Raw genomic sequence first — 20,463 nt, 5'->3', positions numbered from 1 at the left:
GTTTTTTACAATTATATATAATTATTTTCAGGGAAGGTGCCACCTGGCACATAACTCTCCTCCGTGGTAGCAACCCAGTCAACGTCAGTCAAGATCGCCGGTGGTAAGTGTTCGGATATTGCTTGTTGGTAGGGTGTTAGGGCTGTCATGACTTTAAAACATTACCTCCAACACAAATAACATCATTTCTCTAGCCTTACGTATTAGTACAGTAGCATCTGCAGTACTATGATTGCCTAGTGTTGGGTGATGGCGGATGAGATCAGAAGAATAGCCACCCAAGAGATTTGAGAAGTGGTAAAGGATAAGATAGAGTTGGAAATATAGCCATGGCAGTGCAGGATATTTGGAAATTTTTGATGATGAGTTGAGGGTGTGCTCAGTCTGGTTCAGGTAACATTAGTAGCGGTGCACTGTTAAGGAGCCCTGTATCTGGGAGGGGGGTAGCTCTGAGTGCACATGGCAGAGGAATGGGTGCACATGTGTTTTGAGTTCGACATGAGTAGTGCACATGGCAATCTGATAAGAAAGGAGGGGAGCTGGGAGGAATAGAGGAGAGGAGAGGAGCTGGGAAGACGAGAAAGGAGGGGAGTTTGGAGAGAGAGAAGAATGGAGGAGAGTTGAAAGGTAGAGAAGGAAGGAGGAAAGTTGGATGGAAGAGAAGAAAAGAGGGGAGTTGGGAGGAAGAGAGGAAAGGGGGGGATGTTGGGAGAGAGAGACAAAAGGAGGAGAGTTGGGAAGGAGAACTGGGAGAGAGAGGAGAAAGGAGGAAAGCTGGGAGGGAAATAATGAAGGAAGGGAGTTGGGAGAAAGAGAGAAAAAAAATGAGAGGTGTTGGGAGGAGGAGAAAAGAGAGAAGATAAGGAGTTGGGAAGAAGAGAAAAGCGAGAGATGAGTTACGAGGAAGAGAAGATAGGAAATTACTGTATGTGAAAGAAGAGAGAAAAGATGAGAGGGAAGGAGTTGGGAGGAAAAGAGAAGATGAGCTGGGAGAAAGATAAAAGGCGAGAGGAGAGGTGTTGGGAGGGAGGGAGGAGAAGAGTTGGGAGGAAGCAAAAAGAATAAAATATGATTGTAGTGCTAGGTGTTTAAGGGTCGGCTTCCGGTCCCTCTAACGCCTAGTGTGCAGCGGGGTTCTCTTTCTAGACCGGAGCTTAGACAAATAAGAGAGAGGAAGGACACAAAAACTCAGGGCAACAACCTTACATGTGTATTGCTAAATTCTACAGTGGAACGGGCAGATGTCACAAATACAGATATATTGGACAATTATAATTCTAAGGCCTAGATATGGGTTGTTAGTATGGTGCAGGATACTACTCAGGACAAGATCGGGTAAGGTGAATAGCACTTAGGGGAGAGAGGTTATGCACTATTATTGTAGGAAAGTCAAGGTTCTGTGTATTGGTGGAGGTGGTGGCACTATTTCACTACGGGTAGGCTAACGGGTTTGTTGGTCGGGTCATTAATTATTACTTTTGCACTGGGGCTTCCGTATGGTCTTAGTGTGAGGCGGTGTCACCATCTGGTAGCGTGTTCACTGAGAGAGACCCGTATTTCGCTGCTTTGCCGTGTTCGGTATTTCACTGTTACCTTGCTTATTCCACTATTTTATATTACTGATGCTTTTTTCACTGACTTCCCCTATTCTGTTAACTCACTCTTCTGCCCTTACTTCACTGTGTCACGGACACTGTGCTTTCACTATCACTCACTTTCGGGTCTAGGCATAGTGGCTGTCAGGTACAAGGGCGGCGGAGGTGACTCAGCCTCACTACTGACGGGGCTGAGTTCTGCCAGGGGCCTCTGTATTCAGAGGCCACAGGATCACGCATAGGGGCGTCCTCTCTCATATGGGGCTGCTGGTGGCGAAGGGCCCTGCGCTTTCAGGGCTTGGGGCGGGAGTCTGGCCCTCAGGGCTGGGGCCAAATAGCTGCCTGAACTTCTCGCTCAGGTGCCTGACAGAGGGCGAAGATCTCCGGCGTCAGGGTGTAGGGAGGTCCTGCCCGGGGGTCCTGGAGGCGGTCTGGAGGTCCTAAGGGCTGCAGTCCCCAGCGGTCGGGGATGCCGTCAGGAGGGGGCTGCGGCATCAGCCTATGTCGGAGTCCGTCAGGTGAGTCCTCTCAGGAACCAGCGGCAGGGAGAAGAGCCCGGTGGAAGTCACGGGGCCTCTCTAGTACTCCTCCAGGCTGGGGGCTTCCTCTGGGTTGTAGGTTGGTGGGCAGGAGTCAGCACCTGACGGAGGAGCGGCTGCTGGCCATCTCCTACCGTAGGGCCCGGCTACTGGCCATGGCCTTCTAGGGGCGCGGCTACCGGCCGTCGCTAAGGGCCGGCTACTGGCCGTGGCCTGGGGAAGGCAGCGGCTACAGGCCGACTCAGGGGCACCTTCGGAGCGGCTACCGGCCATCTCCTGAGGAAAGCGGGAGCTGCTACCGGCTGTCTCCTTGTTACCTTTGGAGCGGCTGCAGGCCATCTCCTGTAGGAGGGTCGAGTGGCTACAGGCCGTCTCTTGAGAGGCACCTTCAGAGCGGCTACCGGCCGTCTCCTTGTTCCTCTGGAGCGGCTGCAGGCCGTCTCCTGCAGGAGGGTCGAGCGGCTACCGGCCGTCTCGTTCAGGGCACCTTCAGAGCTACTACCGGCCATCTCCTTGTTACCTCCGGAGTGGCTGCAGGCCATCTCCTGTAGGAGGGTCGAGTGGCTACCAGCCATCTCATTAGGGACACCTTCAGAGCGGCTTCTGGCTGTCTCCTGACGAAGGCGGGAGCAGCTACCAGCTGTCTGCTTGTTACCTCCAGAGCGGCTGCTGGGCCGTCCCCTGTAGGAGGGTAGAGTGGCTACCAGCCGTGTCCTTGTTACCTCCAGAGCAGCTGCAGGCCGGCTCCTGTAGGAGGGTTGAGCGGCTACCGGCCGTCTCAGGGGTGCTGACTGGAGCTGGAGTAACAGCTCCACCCCGTGGTTGTCGGTGGTCGGCTCACCAGGAAGGTAGTCTCGCTTTCCTGCTATGGTGGCGGCAGGCGAGCTCCGGGTCACAGGGGAGCGCAGCCTGGGCGGACTTATGTCCCTGTCGCCCGGAGTCCAGTCGCGCTGTATATGCTCCTCTGTGGGCTCCTTCTGGGGGTGTTGGGTTGCCCTCGGTGATACTATACTGCATTTTAATGATGAAGGGGGAAGGGAATAAAAGAGAGGAGCAATGGAAAGAAAGAGAAGGGAGAAGCTGGGGACAGTAGAGGAATTGTAAGGAAGAAAAGGGAACTAGGAAGGAAGAGCAATAGGAGTTGGGAAGGAGAGAAATAAACAGAAGAGTTGGGAGGAAGTGAAGAGAGAAGAGGAGTTGGCGGGAAGAGAAGAGGAATCGGGAGGAAGGGAAGAGGTGCTGGGACGGAGAGGGGAGGAGATAGGAGGAAGAAAGAGAGGAGAGAAGCAATTGAGAGAAAGAGAAGAAAGAAGCTGGGAGCAAGCGGAGACAGTACAGGATTTGGGAGGAAGAAAAGAGAACTTGGAAGGAAGAGAAAGAGGAGTTGGGAAGGAGAGAAATAAAGAGTTGGGAGGAAGAGAAGAGAGAAAAGGAGTTGGCAGGAAGAGGTGAGGAGTCGGGGAGAATGGAAGAGGTGCAGGGACAAGAGAGGAGAAGATAGGGGGAAGAAAGAGGAGAGGGCAGAACTTTGGGGGAAGAAAAGTGTTAGCTGTGAGAAGAGTCAGTCGGAAATGAAAGGAGGAAGGAGAGGAGAGGAATTAGGACTTTGAGGAAAGGAGAAGAAAGGAACTGAGACTTTAAGGAAAGGAGAGGAGAGGAAGAAGCAGATCAAGGAGAAGAGAGGAGTTGGGAGGTGAAAAAGGGAGAGAAGCTGAGGAGAGAGAAGAAGAGTTCGGAAGGATAGCAGAGGAGAGGAGTTGGGAAAGTGGAGAGAGAGAGAGAGAGAGAGAGAGAGAGAGTTGGGATGATGAGAAGCGTTATACTAGATGTTTTTAGGTCGACTTCTTGTCCTAAGAACACTAGCTGCTGAGCGGGGTTCTCTTTCGCGACCAGAAGTAGAACACACTACAAGTTGAACAGGGCATAAAAACTGAGCAGACCAACCTTATACATATATTGCCTCAATTCATACTCTTAACAATACACAACAAGTACTGTATATACTGTACACAGGACTGTATAGGCACAGTCGGGCTTTGATTATACACAATCATACAGGTACGTAGCGAGAGACACTGTCAGGCCTCGATAGACACAGTAGTATATGGCCTAGTTATACATAGTACTATACTTGATATTACAATAACATATGGCCAGGTGGATATGGACCGTCAGGCTCCGGTTCTCATAAATATTATAAGGCCTGCTGGATCTGGACACTGATGGGCCTGAATATGCACAATAGTACTGTATATGGCTAGATAGATATAATACTGCATAATCTAAGCGTTGGTATAACACATTTAAATTTTAAGATCAGTCCGTACTGTGATAATAGAGGATATATAATGAAATAGTTTTCCTTTAGCCTTCTTTGATTTCTCGCGATTTTTTCAAACCTCCTGCTAGTGACGCCAGCAGCCATCCTCCGGGGACCCAGTAAGACTACCTACAGCCTTGGATACCACCTTCCATTCCCAGCAAGCCCACCAACACTATCCTAAAATGTTAGTTATCACTCATAGCACAGTACCATTTATTATAATTACAATAGTACCAATATATGTATAGGTATATGGTAGGTATTTAGGGTGACTTTTCCTAGGGTTGCTGACATAATTCATTTTTCCCCATAAGCTCTATTGTTAGTCCAACACGTTTTTGGTCCAACACGTGACCCATGCATGACAATATTACCGTGTTGGACGCGAGGGTACTGTACATGCTTCCGTCCAAAAGCGTAAGCAGTGCTAGTACTTTGCAATTATGTAATTACACTGTTGTGTGATAACTTGGGGTACTGTATGAATCTGTATACCAGTGTATATCACGATACAGTAATGTTTACGCTATGCTGAATGCAATAATGAATATATGTGTGTACTATAAATGAAGAGCTGCAGTCATAAACACAATAATCAAAACTAAAGGCCTGCACCAAAAGCAAATGGCTCACACATAGATCACATCAAGGTATTGCTCAGTGAATAATGTGGTATCAATGGACAACTTTAAGGCATTCAAAATAAACTGCCAGCTCACCAAATAATAATCAGAGAAAAAATTAGTTCTACGTCAGTTTATCATAAACACTGATTTAAGAGTGTTGTGCCTTAAAAATCATTACAAGTTTGAACACCTGTTACAGGATATTGATATCTGATATGCTGGTAAGTTCATCTTTAGGATTCTGAATGCATCATATAACAAGACAGATCTTAATTTTTTCGATAATCACCATAGAGATCATTTAGAAAGTCCTCGTTCTGAACAAGTTCCTCATGTCTTAAAGCAGGTGCTGGGTAATCCTTCCAATTGGTCCAGGAGTAATCCCAATACTTTGGGTTAGCAGTTGGGTCCCAAGGGCGGTTGCGGGGAGGTACTGCAGTAGAATTGTAATACCGTAGCCTGGACTTCGTGATGGCCATCACATCTGGCCTCAGTGAAGACAAATCTCTGTATTCACATGGGTCACTGGCAATATTGAACAAGCATGGGAATTCTGTAGAGTTGCATGCTGTTGTTGCATTTGCTGGAACTGGTGGGCAGTGGATCTGTAAACATCAGAAAATATTGTATTTTGTAAAATTGAAGCCAATTCATTCCCAAAATTTCTTCAGTGGTGTATCAAAGTGAATGCAGGCTCAAATGCTGTACTTAATACTCTGCAAATACAGGCATCCTTCATTTAATGACTGACATGCCGAACAGAGCAAGGTAGAGAAGTCTATCAGGCGATCCTGTCAGACCAGTATTAAATAGAAAACAGATATAATACCAAAAATGAAGATGGTGATGATGATGATGATGATGATGATGATAATTATGATAGGCAAATTAGTAGGTGAATTATTGTTAAAAAATTAAAACATGGGTAATAATAGTAATGGGTGATCTCTTTTCTTTTTTTTCTTAAAAAGCCAAGTTCCTCTAAAGAAGTCACTAGTGATCAGTGCCTCAAAATAACAGTATTACTCTTTCTCAATTTGCATTATTGCTTTGCTTTGTTTATAATGGTTCCATCATGAATGCATGCATCAGCCTTGGTCATCTAATGGCAGCTTCCCACAATGCTCGATCTTGAGCAGTCTCTCTGTTCAGTCCCTTAACTTTGAGGTCACACTATGACCTTATCCCATATAATTTTCAGTCTACTTCTTGCAGCTTTATTCTCAACATTCACACCTCTCACCCTCCACACCAGTTGTTGCCCTCTATCATCTCCAGATGCCCAAACCATCGCTCTCTATCCCTTCTCATCACAACACTAACACATTCAAGTCCCATTCTTCCCCTCAGCTCTTTATTATCAATCCAACCTCCTCCCCCCCAAAGCCTGTCATTAAAGGGCACAATTCATATCCATCTGATCATTTTCATCTTTGTATGAGATCTGTTCAGAAAGTATCCAACTTCATTTTCTCACCAACTTATTGGAGGATAGGGACAGGGTTTTGTAGTGCAGTGCATGACCTTCGCGTGCATGCGTGATTAATGCCAGCCGTCATGAGTGACTCAGAGGCTGTCAGTCAGCCTATGTTCATGGTCGTGCACCTTACGGCCGTTGCATCCCCGCGGTCATCACAATGACCGAAAAAGTCAAATGGCGTTACTGCATCAAATTTTACCAAAAACTAGGTGATGCCCAAGTTGAAACTATCAGGAAGATCTTGCAAGCACTGGGGAATGAAGCCATGGGGGTAACTCAGATAAAGGAGTGCTACACCCACATACCAAAGTTTCTGTACCCTGCTCGGTGGAAGGAAGTGGAAGTCAGGGTTAGAGAGAGGGCAGGCGAATAGTCACCCGTGAGTGGTAGTTTGGTACCGAGCTACTAGGCGGATGGTGAGAAACCTAATGAACTTGGATTCGAAACATTTCCATGCTATTCACTTGCAAAATATTATGCATTCGTAACATGCGCAGTATACTGTATATTATAATATTGACTACTATGTTATCATGGAGTCCTGTGAAATGTGGTCTAGACACGATCCACCTGTTTTGGATCCTCATCATACAAATGAAGCACCGAGCCAGTTTCACTGCTGTCTGCTTCACAGAGACTAACGCTGGACAAGGTGTGCTTTATATTGTTTTTTGTTGGGACGCTGACTGATCCTACTTCATTTATAAAATAGAATCCAATATTGGTATAGTCAATCCGGTTGAAAAGTACCGGTATGTAATGTGTTGCCATAAACTGTCATGATGCATTGTTGTTCTTCATCCATCCATCCATCTGTCATCCAATCCTATGTTGTCCATGAAGAGCATAGGAGCCCGGGGCTAGGCAGGTTGGTCCTGACATTTAAGATGAGAGTGACCAGCCTCACTCATCCCTGAGTGGCATTACGTGAGCAATAAACCCCAACCACCCCATGGATATAAACCTGCACCAGCTCAATCCAGTTGGAGCACCATAATTACTCACTGGACCACCAGTTACCATAATTTGGTTATATGGTTACCACCCAGCATAGTAAATGGTTTCCTGGTGTACAGGAAACCATCTTGCTTGTCACCTAGTGTAGTCACCCATAGGCAGAAGGAAGAGGAAAGAATGAAGGAAAGAAAGACAGAAGAGGGAGTGTAAAGTCACCTGCAAGCAGAAGGAAGAGGAAAGGATGAAAGAAAGAAAAACAGAAGGAAGGAAGGAAGAGAGGAAAGGGCAGACACCCAAAGCACCACTACATCGAGTGAGTGGATGGTGAGCATCTTAATGTCTGATTATTACTGTATAATCATAATGTTGACATGACATTAACAACAGGGAAAAAGAAGATGTTATGTTAATGTCATGTTAACATTATGACTACAATAATTAGACATGAAGAATATGCTGACAAATGAGGATATAAAGGAGCATTGTGGTGTGGATGTGGATGTGATAGGAAGCGTTAGGAGGAACACACTGAGGTGGAGGGGATGGAGGGTGAGAGACTGATGAGGAGAGTGTATGTGAGTGAGGTGGAGGGGGGGAGAGGGAGGAGGAGGCCGAGGATGAGATGGAGGGATGGAGTGGAGAGGTATATGAGAGAGGGGGGTATGAGTTGGGAGCTGGGCAGTGAAATGGCGGGGGACAGGGCAACGTGGAGGCAATTTGTTTGTGGCCACCCCGTATGGGATTAAGGCATCTGGCAATAGATAGATAGATAGATAGAACAACAACAATGCGTCATTACAGTTTATGGCAACACATTACATAATTTTCAACCAGACTGACTATACCAGTATTGGGTTCTATTTTATAATTGAAGTAGGATCTATCAGCATACCAACAAAAAAACAATATAAACCACACCTTATCCAGTGTTAGCCTCCATGAAGCAGACTGAAATGAAATTAGCTCAGTGCTTCATTTGTATGATGAGGATCCAAAACAGGTGGATCGTGTCTGGACCACATTTCACAGGACTCCATGATAACATAGCAGTCAATATCATAATATATATGTACTGTGTATGTTACAAATGCATAATGTTTCGCAGGTGAACAGTATGGAAATGTTTCGAATCCAAGTTCATCAGGTTTCTCACCATCCGCCAAATATACCAAACTACCACTCGTGGTTGTCCATTCGTCTGCCTTCTCTCTAACCCTGACGTCCACATCCTTCCACCGAGGGGGCTACAGAAACTTGGTGCATGGGTGTGAAATCACTTTAAAAAATGGCCAATGTTGGTCGAGAGCGATCCATGTCCTGGGAGGCCATCAACAAGCAGGAATGCTGAAAATGTGAGGAAAGTCTGCAGTTTTGTCATCATCGATTGACTGTCAGAGAAATTACTACTGAAATAGGAATCATTTATGGATCAGCACACAGATTTTTAATGGATGATTTGAGCATGTGACGAATTGCTGCCAAGTCCGTTCCAAAGCTCCATTCACATGAACAACTAGCTTTGCAGATGAACGTTGCTGAAGACATGTTGGAGTGTGCGAATCGCGATCCAGACTTTCTGAAGACAGTTATCACTGAAGATGAGACTCGGGTGTATGGGTAAGACCCAAAAACCAAAGCACAGTTGTCCCAGTGGAAGCATGGGGGGATGCCCCAGCTAAAAAAGGCACGACAGGTCCTCAGCAAGGTGAAATGCATGTTGACATTTTTTTTTTTCTTTTGCTCCTAGGGTGCTATGCAGCACGAATACACACCAGAAGGGTAGACTGTCAGCAAAAATTGCTACCTCGGCATTATTCATCATCTTCGTGACATACATCAGAGGAAGAGACCAGACCTTTGGAAAGCAGCAAGTTGGAAGCCACACCAAGACAACACCCCTGCCCATTCTTCTCAACTGATTCAGGAATTTTTGGCCAAGCACAACATCCAACAGATTTGGCAGGCTCCCTGCTCACCAGACATGGCTCTGTGTGACTTTCGGTTATTTCCCAAGCTCAAAACTCTACTCAAGGGTTCCCGATTTGAGATGAGAGAAGAGATCATGAAGAATGCGATGAAGCACCTGCAGGAGATATCGAAAACCGACTTTGAAACATGTTTCAGACAGTGGAAAGAACAGTGGGTTATGCGTTTCAATTCAGAAGGGGCCTACTATGAGGGGGATTAGTGTCCTAGCATAACAGGTTAGCTATTAATTTTTTTAGAGCCTAAGGCTAGGGGAGGCAGTGGCTGAATCAGTAGAGAGGCAGCCTGCAGTCCCAATGGACCCAATATTGAATCCTGGCTGGGGCAGGGAACAGTTAAGGATTTGAATTTCATAAAAGCAGACTTTACAGATCTGCAGGAAGACCCACCAACATGTTGCCAAATACCCCTGCTAATACCAGTACACCAGTCCTGTATGAGACAGCCCTAGCTTGTATTCAATATGGACAGTGGGTGTTAGCACTGAAGCGGTGACATGTGGAGATGTTGTAGGAGGACTACTGGACCTTGGGATAGGCTCTGAAGCCTTTTGCCTGGTGTTGGGCACATAGAAAAACTATATATATTCTGAACAGACCTCATATGTTTGACCCTATGAATAGTCTCCTCCTTTACTGCCCAAGTCTCAGTAACATAGAGCATTACACTTTAAACACATGTTGCATACAAGGGCCCCTGAGCATGGAAGTAGAACTTCCAATGTTAGGAGGGGCAACAACTCCCTAAACTTCTTCCAGCCACTCCTTAACCTTGCTACCAATCAATGCATATCATGTTCCCCAAATAACAAAACTCTTCCACACACTCAAGAGACTTCCCAGAAAGTTTAATAATTTCTTACCACTCTGCTTCAGTATGCTCTCCTTTAGGCCGCTTTCACACGAGGCCACCGGTGGCTGCAACTGGTGGCCCAGAGTTGCACGAGCAAGCCACCGCAGGGAGCTGGTTGCCGGCCGGGCAACCACAGTGGCCTCGTATGAAAGGCTCCTTTGAAAACTATGGGAGACAACTAACTGCGGCCACCGGTGGCCTCTTGTGAAAGCGGCCTTACACTCACAATCAGCAAGAGACCTTTGTTATAATGAACTAACTGGGGAAAAGCTAGCTTCGTTAAAGATGAAAGTTTGTTAAATCTGTGGATCCCCCCCCTTCAGATGGGAATTCAGGCATACGTTTGAAAATAAATGAGTACACATCCATATTCTAGTACCAAAAATGAAAACTATACCAATTTTACAATAACCTGGTCCATAATTTTGCCCTTTTGCAGCTTTTTTTCTGTTTTGGTTTGGAATGGCCATGTAATGTGCTCCATTTAATGACCATTATTTAATATGGCCAAAAGGCAGTTTGATGGGTTCAGAGATGTTAGGAAGGGTTGTGTGATTCACCCAATTTAACAATTATTGTTCGGTATAGCTAATGAAAGCTTGGTGGGCACTGAGGCGTTCATTAAACCTAAACTACACTATACTGTATTAAGGTTTGTTATAGCAAGGGTCTACTGTATTTTGCAGCATACATTTAACACTACTACATCTCTCTGTCTGTCTCTCTCTCTCTCTCTTTTATTCAAGGAAGAAGAAACCAAAGGCCAGGAGCCTGCCAATTGTTCCTTAAAAAAAAATAAATAAATAAAAAAATAACAGGGAGCCAAATTCAACATCCATTCATTTCAAGATGCCTGGATACACTGTGTTTGAAAGACTGGAGATTGTAGGCAATAGGAAATAGAGACAGAGGGAGACAGTTCCAGAGTTGACCTGTTGCATGTTTGAAGAAGTGGGAGTAATGGTTAACTCTTGCATTAGAAAGTTGGACAGAAAAGGGATGAGAGTTTGTTGCTAGACGGGTGCTATGCTCCTGCCGTAGTGGTGGAGGGATGCAAGCAGATAGTTCAGAGGAGCAGTGACCATTGATGTAGCAACAGAAAAGAGGTAAAGGTGCAACAGTGCAGCAAAGGACAGAGGTTGAAGGAAGCAGGTAAGAGGAGAAGAGTTAATGAGACAAAAAGCCTTTGACTCCACCTTGTTGAGAAGAGCGTATGTGGGAAGTCTCCTCACACGTGAGAGTTGTACTCTACTGTGAAAACAAGGGATGGCTACCTCTATCTCCTCCATACAAGGAAATATTAAGAGTTTACCAAGCAAATGCCCAATAATCCAAAAACCTGAACGATATGTGAATAACTGTGTGACTTGTTTCAGTGGGATGTTGTTTGACAGTGCTTCCACTCTTGTGCCTTCTATTTGTCTCTGGATTCTACCTAACTTATTCTTTAGGATGGGTATCAGGGCTGTAATGATGATGAGGAGGATGAATCCAATGTTTTTTATCCTTGGAACCACTAGATATATACTGTACTGTATTACACTAGTAAAATAATGAACAAATCAATCTTCAGTGGACACTAACCTCTGCCTGCATCCTCAGTGCTTTAATGTTTAGGTATGCCTTAGGAAAAAGTTTCTTGACAGCCATGGCAGCAGGTGATGTGACAACCTGCCTTAGTATAACATCAAGTTGGGTCTGAGGGGCAGTCTGGTTGCGTCCTGATGGCCCAAACCAACCATTCCAATGATTTCCATAAGCCTGAGGGTCTGAAAACATTACTTGATATAAATTTTTGTTCAGTTGCCATGCTTCATGGATCTATCTATCTGTCTATCGCCAGATGCCTCAATCCCATAAGGGGTGGCCACAAACAAATCGCCCCCATGTCACCCTATCCAATGCCACTTCACTGCCATGCTTTGAGCTCACACCCACCTTTCTCATATACCGCTCCACTCCATCCCTCCATCTCATCCTCAGCCTCCCCCCCTTCCCTCTCCCCCCCTCCATCTCGCTTGCATACACTTTCCTCATTAGTCTCTTGCTCTCCATCCTCTCCACATGGCCAAATCACCTCAATGTATTTCTCCTAATGCATTCTATCACATCCATATCCACACCACAATGCTCCTTCACTTCCTCATTTCTCAGTCAGTGGTCCTTCACTTCCTCATTTCTCAGTCTGTCTCTCCATGTAACTCCACATTTTCCTCTCAAAATAACTCATTTCCACTGCTCTCACTATTGACTTGTGTCCTTTCAACGAGGTCCAAGCTTCACTTCCATACATTAGAGTTGGTATCACAATATTGTCATGCAGTGACTTTTTTGCTTTCATGCTCACTTCCGTGTTCCTTGTCACTGCTTTCAAAGAACCAGCAATCTTCCTTCCCTGTTGTACCCTTTCAAGCACTTTGCCCTCTAAACATCCATCTTTACTCATCACACTACCCAAGTACTAGTACTGTACTTAAACACACTCACATTTTCCATTTCCCCCTCATCCAGCCATACTGTACATTCAGCGACTTCATTTCTCTTGAAGACAATAACCTTACTCTTCCCTACATTCACCTTTAGATTCCATTTCTTATACACACACCCAGATAACAGTGTGACATAAAGATGGACCCAAGGAGTTATAAGATTGCATCTCAATGGCCCTGACCAACCATTCCAACGATCTCCCCAAACTTGAGGACATTGAGGTCTTGAAAACATTACCTTTATATACAGTAAATATTTATCTTTAATATTTGTCCAAGTGCTGTGCTTCATGGATACTTACATTTTTTTATGAGCTTGCAGTACCAATATGACATCGAGCTGGGTCTGAGGGTGGTAGGTGGGGACGCTCACCATCTACTCACTTGATATAGTGCTGGTCTTGGGTGACTGCCTATTCCTCGCTTCCTTCCTTCTTTCCTTCATTCCTCTTCTGTTTTTCTTTCCTTCATTCTTTCCTCTTCCTTTTCTGTACAGGTGACTCTACACTGAGTGACAAGCCTTATGGTTACCTGTACCCCAGGAAACCATTTACTATGCTGGGTGGTAACCATATAGCCAAATTATTGTGCCTGGTGGTTTAGTGTGTAATTAAGGAGCTCCAGTCAGACTGAGCTTGTGCAGGTTTATATCCATGGGTTGGTAAGGGTTTGTTGCTCAGCTAATGCCACTCAGGGTTGAGTGAGCTGGTCACTCTCATCTTAAATGTCAGGACCAACTTGTCTAGCTTGGGCTCCAACGTTCCTCATGGGACAACACAGGATTATATGATGATGATGATGATGATGATGACGTACATACATAAATACATCATCTAATCTCGTGTTGCCCCATGAGGAGTGTAGGAGACAAGAGTTAGGCAACTCAGTCCTGACGTTTGAGATAGAGTGACCAGCCTCACTCATATCTCAGTGGCATTACATGAGCAATAAAACCCAACCACCCCTTGGATATAAACTTACACAGGCCCAATCTGGTTGGGGCTCTCTAATTACCCACAAAACCACCAGGCATCTTAAATTGGTTACTGTATATATTTACCACCCAGTGTGATAAATCGTTTCCTGGTGTACAGGAAACCATTTGGCTTGTCACTCAGTGTAGAGTCACTCATAGACAGAAGGAAGAGGAAAGAATGATGGAAAGACAGAAGAGGAAGGAAGGAAAGAAGGATGGAAGAGTGGAATGGACAGTCACCCGAGAATAGTACTACATTGAGTGAGTGCATGGTGAGCACCTCCACCTACCACCACTAATAATAATAATAATAATAATTCATTTGTTTATAAAGGCTCCAACACACTTACATGCTGTGGCCTTGATCACCTAATGGCTGGTCTCCACGCTGCTACTGTACCTCTAAAGCTGTTGTGATAGTTCTCCCAGTTGACTTTGAGAGCTGTAGTCAAAAGTTGCAGTACTTTGAAAAACCTTTCTCGTATATAATGGGGACTTCATGTACTGTGGTGAGAATACTTACTGTATATCATCTTCCAGTCACCAACTCTCACAGCAGCACCATTCCACACAGGATCAATGTTCACCAGGAACTCCTTGCGTTGGGAAGTTTGGTCATTAATCAAAGTCTTCCAAAGATCCATACCATCAATTGCACCCACAGCAGAGGAATTCCCTCCTAGTGTAAAGGTTGAATATGATCATTTATAAAGTTGCACAGACCATCACTTTACAGTATAGTACTGTACTATATATCTGAGTGAAAATCAATCTCATATATAACATTTCTATTAAAAAAAAAAAAAAATAAAAATAAAAAAGTGACCTACTTAACTCTTGTACTTATATGCCAGCACATGGATTTTCTACATTATTTCTTGTATCATCATTATTGTAACCTTACTTCCCCCACCCTCAAAAAAAAGAGGGGGAGGCAGATTGAAGGGTCCAGAAATAGGAAAAGAAAAGCATAAACATAGGAAACTTATCAAGAGAGTGGTCAGCGAAATGTCACGTATTGATTCATTTATAACTATGGTTTTCAAAATTTTAAGCTCCACTTTTGCAGAGTATAATGACAGTTTCACAGTACAGTACTGTAAAACCTCACCATAATGGACTAATTGGGGCCCAAGGAATTCCAAAAAAAAGCGTAATTCTGATAAAACCAACATTGAGACTTCCCCCCTGCTAACCCGGACATTTTCCGATATATCAGACATTAGTCCGGATCGCACTAACCTCATTTTTCATTAGCACTGTTGCTTCATTACTTGTTATCCAACTCACTTCTAGCAATCTACATCCTCAGGATCCTGACCCACTGTAATGGCCATCCAATGCCCATCATCAAGGTCACCACAACCATCCAATGCCCATCCAAAACCCATCATCAAGGTCATGACAACCACCCAGTGGCCATCATCAAGGTCACGACAACCACCCAATGCCCATCGTCAAGACCACGACAACCACCCAACGCCCATCCAACATCCATCATCAAGGTCACGACAGCCATCCAATGCCCATCCAACACTCATCATCAGTGTCACAGCAACCACCCAGTGCCCATCCAACACCCATTATCAAGGTCACGACAACCACTCAATACCCATCATCAAGATCATGACAACCACCCAGTGCGTATCCAATGCCCATCATCGAGGTCACGACAACCTACCCAAACATCCTCATTCTCCACCATCCCTCTCCCCATGGTGGACTGAGATCAAGCAGTCTGGACTGTTCTGGCCTTATCGGACTTTTCCTGATATACTGTATTAGAATTTCGGCACTTCATACGAGGTTTGCAGAGGATTCGATGGTTAATCGGAACAGTAACGTGGTAAAATTCCCGATTATAGCACGGGCACTTGGAATGCATCTGAACGGATTCCTGCCGAGGACATGACGGGCAAAACAGTGACGAAAACCCACTCGGCTTGAAAAATACATCGTACTACAGCACTGAAATTTAGCCTAACACTGAATACTTATTAATATTGTATTTTAGAATAAATATCAATCGTTTTGAAACCCTTATAAAGAGTTAATATTTCTTATGCCGAAAAAACTGTGATGTCAATAAAGTAATCATGTGTTTACAACTGAGACGGGGCTCTGACGACAGTGTGAGGAACGTGTGTGATAGCGTCCAAGTTTTGTTCCACTTAAATGTTCCTCAGCCATTCCTGATATAAGGTACCATGTGATACCCCCTTTAGCTGTGGACACTAAAGAAATGGAGACAGCCAAAGAGATCTGGCGGCAACTAAGCCACTCCCAAGCCTCAGAACCCTTCAAACCACCCAAGCCGTAATCCTTATAAAAGTTTGATGGCCTTTTATGTTGTTTATTTATTCATTATACTGTTATTATTAATATAATAATGCTTTATTTCATGTTAGAGGAGAGATTGGCAGGAAATCATAGGCATAAAGTGGTTAAAAGTTAGAAAAAATGGGCCACCGAGAAACCAATTAGAAATTTTCCCATTGATTGTTCAGTTCAGCTATCGTGTATTCAGCTATCACGCACGTTTCCTGTGAGCAATTAGGCGCGATAGCAGGGGGTTGAGTGTACTGTGAAAGTACCGAAATGAGGTGAGAATACTTTTGTTCAACAGTGAAAATGCCCTACACTGTAGCACACAATTTTGCCTGCATAATGCAAGAGCTAAGCATATGTCTAGATGCAGAATTTCACGAGCTTTCATGTGGTGTTGTCGGAATTCTGATATGACCAATAATTTTAGAGTAAATTGTCAAAAATCGCGTGCACCCCCCTTCCCCCCTGAACCAAAATCCGAGAGAATGCCGACTGTTTGAGAGTGTTGGCCTGGAAATAAACACCTTCCCCTGTGATGCACAAAATATTGACGCATTTCATGCCAAAACATAATTTTTAGTGAATACTGTATTTTTGTCCAGAATTTCCTAATTGGCATCCCTTCAGTCCAACACTGACAAATGCGTCATAGTGCATCATCGGTTCCTCTTCAGACTAACACCATCCGAAGGGGTTAAAATTTTACAGTATCCAACAACACAATTGTATTACGGTACTGTACTTTATAAAACTGATGATATCATCATGATTATCATCATCATCATCATATAAAGAATATTATTAAAATATTGTCCTTGTATTTGTCCTTCATTTCAGTTATGATCACAATAATTCTAAAAAATAGTCTTTCAGACCTCCACTGCTACCAGGTTAGCTAATTTACTATTATATTCCCCCTCTCCACCATTCATTACCAGTTGTATGAAATCAGTCCCCAATCTGCCACATTAGACAGGAGCATAGGGACTAAAGGCCAGACTGCTTAGTCCCAGCTTGCAGGGAAAGGGTGACTAACCTTGTACACCCCTGAATGGCATGATGTGAATAATAAGCCCCAACCATTCCTTGGATGTAAATCCTTACAGGCCCCATCCAGTGGAGTGCCTTAACCTGCTAGACCACCTATGATCAGCTGCATGAAATAAATTGTGATATTTTAGAACCCATCCCTGATGTATAATTACGAGCCAGGCCCATATTCCCTCTAACTAAGGACCTCCCTAGCACTTCCTTCTGACCAGTAATTTCTGGATACAGCAAAGAACTGGATTATGGATGGATAAATGGTTGTTACCTTTTTGTATAATATTTATGGGGGGTATGGCAATATAGTAGTGCATTACTGTAGGCGATTTATATAACATAGGATAATAAGCAGTAAAAGTGAAATAAATTACTTTGGAAGATACGTTAGGGAGCCTCCTTTCTGATGAGAATATAAGTCTTTACTGTACTGATGAAAAAAGCAAAGAACCTGCAGCAGTGATAAGTGAAGGGAGCCAGTCGGTGATGTGGACCATCTGCGTAGCAACCCTGCCTGGCCGGACCACATCAGCTGACCACACAAACCCTGCTCCTCGTATGCCACCCTCCCACATTGATGCCTTCACCTAGAACCATTGCAGATTCATTGTTGCTGAAGTCCTCGGTTCAAATGCATGTGAGCCCAGTGGACTACAAGATGTTGCCCTCATCTTGAAGTCCACTATTCTCTTTTCAGGGGATAGGGAGGGAGGGTGCTACCATTTGAAAACATCTCTCTCTAACACCACCATTACACATTTACTCAACATTCATCCATTATTAGCATCCCAACCTCTTTTCCCACCCAAGGACCAAATGGGGAAGAATAAGAAATGACAGTACAGATCTGTCAGCAGCATGCCCAATTAAATGAACCACACTCTCTTTCACACACCATTCAAGCTCCTGGAATCATGACTCCACCTCACAAGCATAACTTTCCAAATCTATGCACTACACAGTATCTATCAGCTAGAAACAATAATTCAACATTTAATTACCCATATGTTAAGGCAGGATAGTTAAAACACTTTTCCCAGGCATTAGGGTTTATCATTAACCCTATCAACCCAATGATGTATTTAATATTTCATCCTTCAACATGACCAGTTGAGTTTACAGTATTTTGTTTAGGTGAGACTTTTCAAACTACAGGGGCTAGATACAGCCTTCATCAATAGCTTCACTTATAGAGGTCCTTTATAAGTTTAATTAAATTGTCTCATAATAGCAAAAATAAAATACAAAACATGTTAAACATCTTTCATACCAAACTAGAATGTGTTGAGGAATACATATACCTGTACCTAGGGTAGGCAATGAAATCAAGCAAAGGATAGGAATGAGATGGGAGGGCTTTTAACACAGTGAGTAACATGAAGGATAAACAATTACCATTATGGTAAAAGAGACAGTTCCATAATCTGTGTGTCCTTCCTATTCTAATTTATAGATGTGAAACATGGAGCCTAATAAAATCCTTGGAATGTAAACTTAGGAGTGCTCAGAGAGGAATGGAAAAGATTATGTCAAGGATCGGGTGGAGAGATAAAATGAGAGCTTCTTGGATTCGTCAACAAACAAAAGTGAGGATGTACATGGGCGGGGACTCAAAAATTCCCAGTATTGTTAACAAAGAACTTCATTACAAAACTTACAGCAAATCCATTATATTTCCCCTCAAAGTACTCCCTGTGAGACACTATACACTTGTCCCAGTGCTTTTCCCATTCCTGAAAACACTTTCTGTAGTCGTCTTTTGTCGCCTTGTCCAGAGACTCCGACATTTTTTCCTGAATTTCTCGAAGTTGCTAGATCTGCCCTTCAGTGCTAACTTAATACTGGGGAACAAGAAAAAAAATCACAGGGAGCATGAGCTGGTGAATACAGGGGATGCAGAGCAACAACAACATTGCTTTTGGCCAAAAACTGCCTAACTGACAATGCAGTGTGTGATGGGACATTGTCATGATGCAAGAACTATTTCTGAGTGTACCACTTCTCTGGATGTTTGCTCCTAATGCTTGTCAGCACTGTCATGTAAAACTGCTGCTTCAAGGTCTGTCCACAGGGAACAAATTTGTTACTGACAACCTCACTGTCAGAAAACAAGAGCAACATTGTTTTGATGTTAGACTTGACCTGAAGAGCTTTTTTTGGTCTTGGAGATGCTGATGTCTTCTGACTGGGATGCTGCATGGTTTCAAGGTCATACCTGTAAACCCAAGTATCATCATGCATAATGACGTCTGAAAGAAATTCCGGGCCATTTCTCTACTGTTCTTTCAAGTCCTGACAAACATTCACATGATTTGGTTTTTGATCTTTTGCTAGAAGATGGGGGATGACTTCTGCCAAGACTCAGTGCATGCTAAGATCTTGTGTCAAGATCTGTTAGACTAAACTTAAGAAACACCTGTTGCCTCCACTAGCTCATCAGTAAGGCGATGACGATCTTCCAAGACTGCCTGTCAAATTTTCCTGATGTTTTCATCTGTTCACAAGGTCAAAGGACAGCCAGGACAAGGAAAGTCTTGGACCTACATGTTGCTTTTCTTAAAATAAGCGTACCATTCATACTTGTGTTTTTTTCATAGCCTGCTTCTTGAAAGTTTGCTCAAGCATTGTCACTGCCTTGTTCGTTCGTTCATTTAAAGTTTTCTGCACCTGTAGTGCAGGCCGGGCCATCTATTAGCCCGGTATCACTGCCTCAGCTGCAGTTTTCCTGAGCAAAAAACAAATTTAATGCACTCTCTTTGCTCATTCAACTCTGCCAAAGTGGTCAGAGGGCAAAAATCACAGAAGTCACGTGCATGGACAAGAAAAAATGCCAGAAGTATGAACTTGACCCCCTTAGTGCAATACCATCCGTCACAATGATTCACCAGACTGAACTCAAGCAGTGCCTACCAGAGCAACAGGGAACTATTTTTTTCTCCTGTGCTATTGATCTGTCCACGGAATTTATGGGTCTCCCCTTGTCAGTTTTAAAATAAAAAGGTATAAATGGACATAGGCAGGTCATGTCCTTTGTAGAACAGATAACAGATGGACAATGAGGGTAATTGAGTGGCATCCCAGGGATGGATCGAGAGGAGGAGGTAGGCAGAGGACGAGATTTGGAGATTCGCCAGAATTTAATGGAACCGGCTAACAGCCAATAGGTTTGGGTGAAAAAAGATAGAGAGGCCTTTGTCCTGCAGTGGACTGGCTCAGTGTGCTGCTACTGATAGTGATGATGATGATAATGATTATGATGATGATGATG

General features: G+C 44.1%; 1 protein-coding gene across 2 annotated transcripts in view; it reads right to left on the bottom strand.

Moving 5' to 3' along the window:
* Positions 1–4,098: 4,098 nt before the first annotated feature.
* The window catches only part of LOC145411888 (arylsulfatase B), a 41,953-nt gene continuing 25,588 nt past the window's right edge, over positions 4,099–20,463 (bottom strand). For both annotated transcript variants that reach the window (XM_080281853.1, XM_080281852.1), the window contains exons 8-11: positions 17,647–17,782; positions 14,347–14,502; positions 11,943–12,127; positions 4,099–5,688 (exon numbers count right to left, since the gene is read on the bottom strand). In XM_080281853.1, the coding sequence (XP_080137979.1) occupies positions 5,353–5,688; positions 11,943–12,127; positions 14,347–14,502; positions 17,647–17,782 (813 nt within the window). In that variant the 3' untranslated portion in view covers positions 4,099–5,352. The remainder of the gene's footprint in view (positions 5,689–11,942; positions 12,128–14,346; positions 14,503–17,646; positions 17,783–20,463) is intronic.

Source organism: Coenobita brevimanus, chromosome 91 (assembly GCF_032717465.1).
Source record: "Coenobita brevimanus isolate Jiangsu-jjx chromosome 91, ASM3271746v2, whole genome shotgun sequence".
Taxonomy (NCBI): Eukaryota; Metazoa; Arthropoda; class Malacostraca; order Decapoda; family Coenobitidae; genus Coenobita; species Coenobita brevimanus.
The sequence above is the reverse complement of the archived record's forward strand: the minus strand, read 5'-3'. Positions and strand labels throughout refer to the sequence as shown.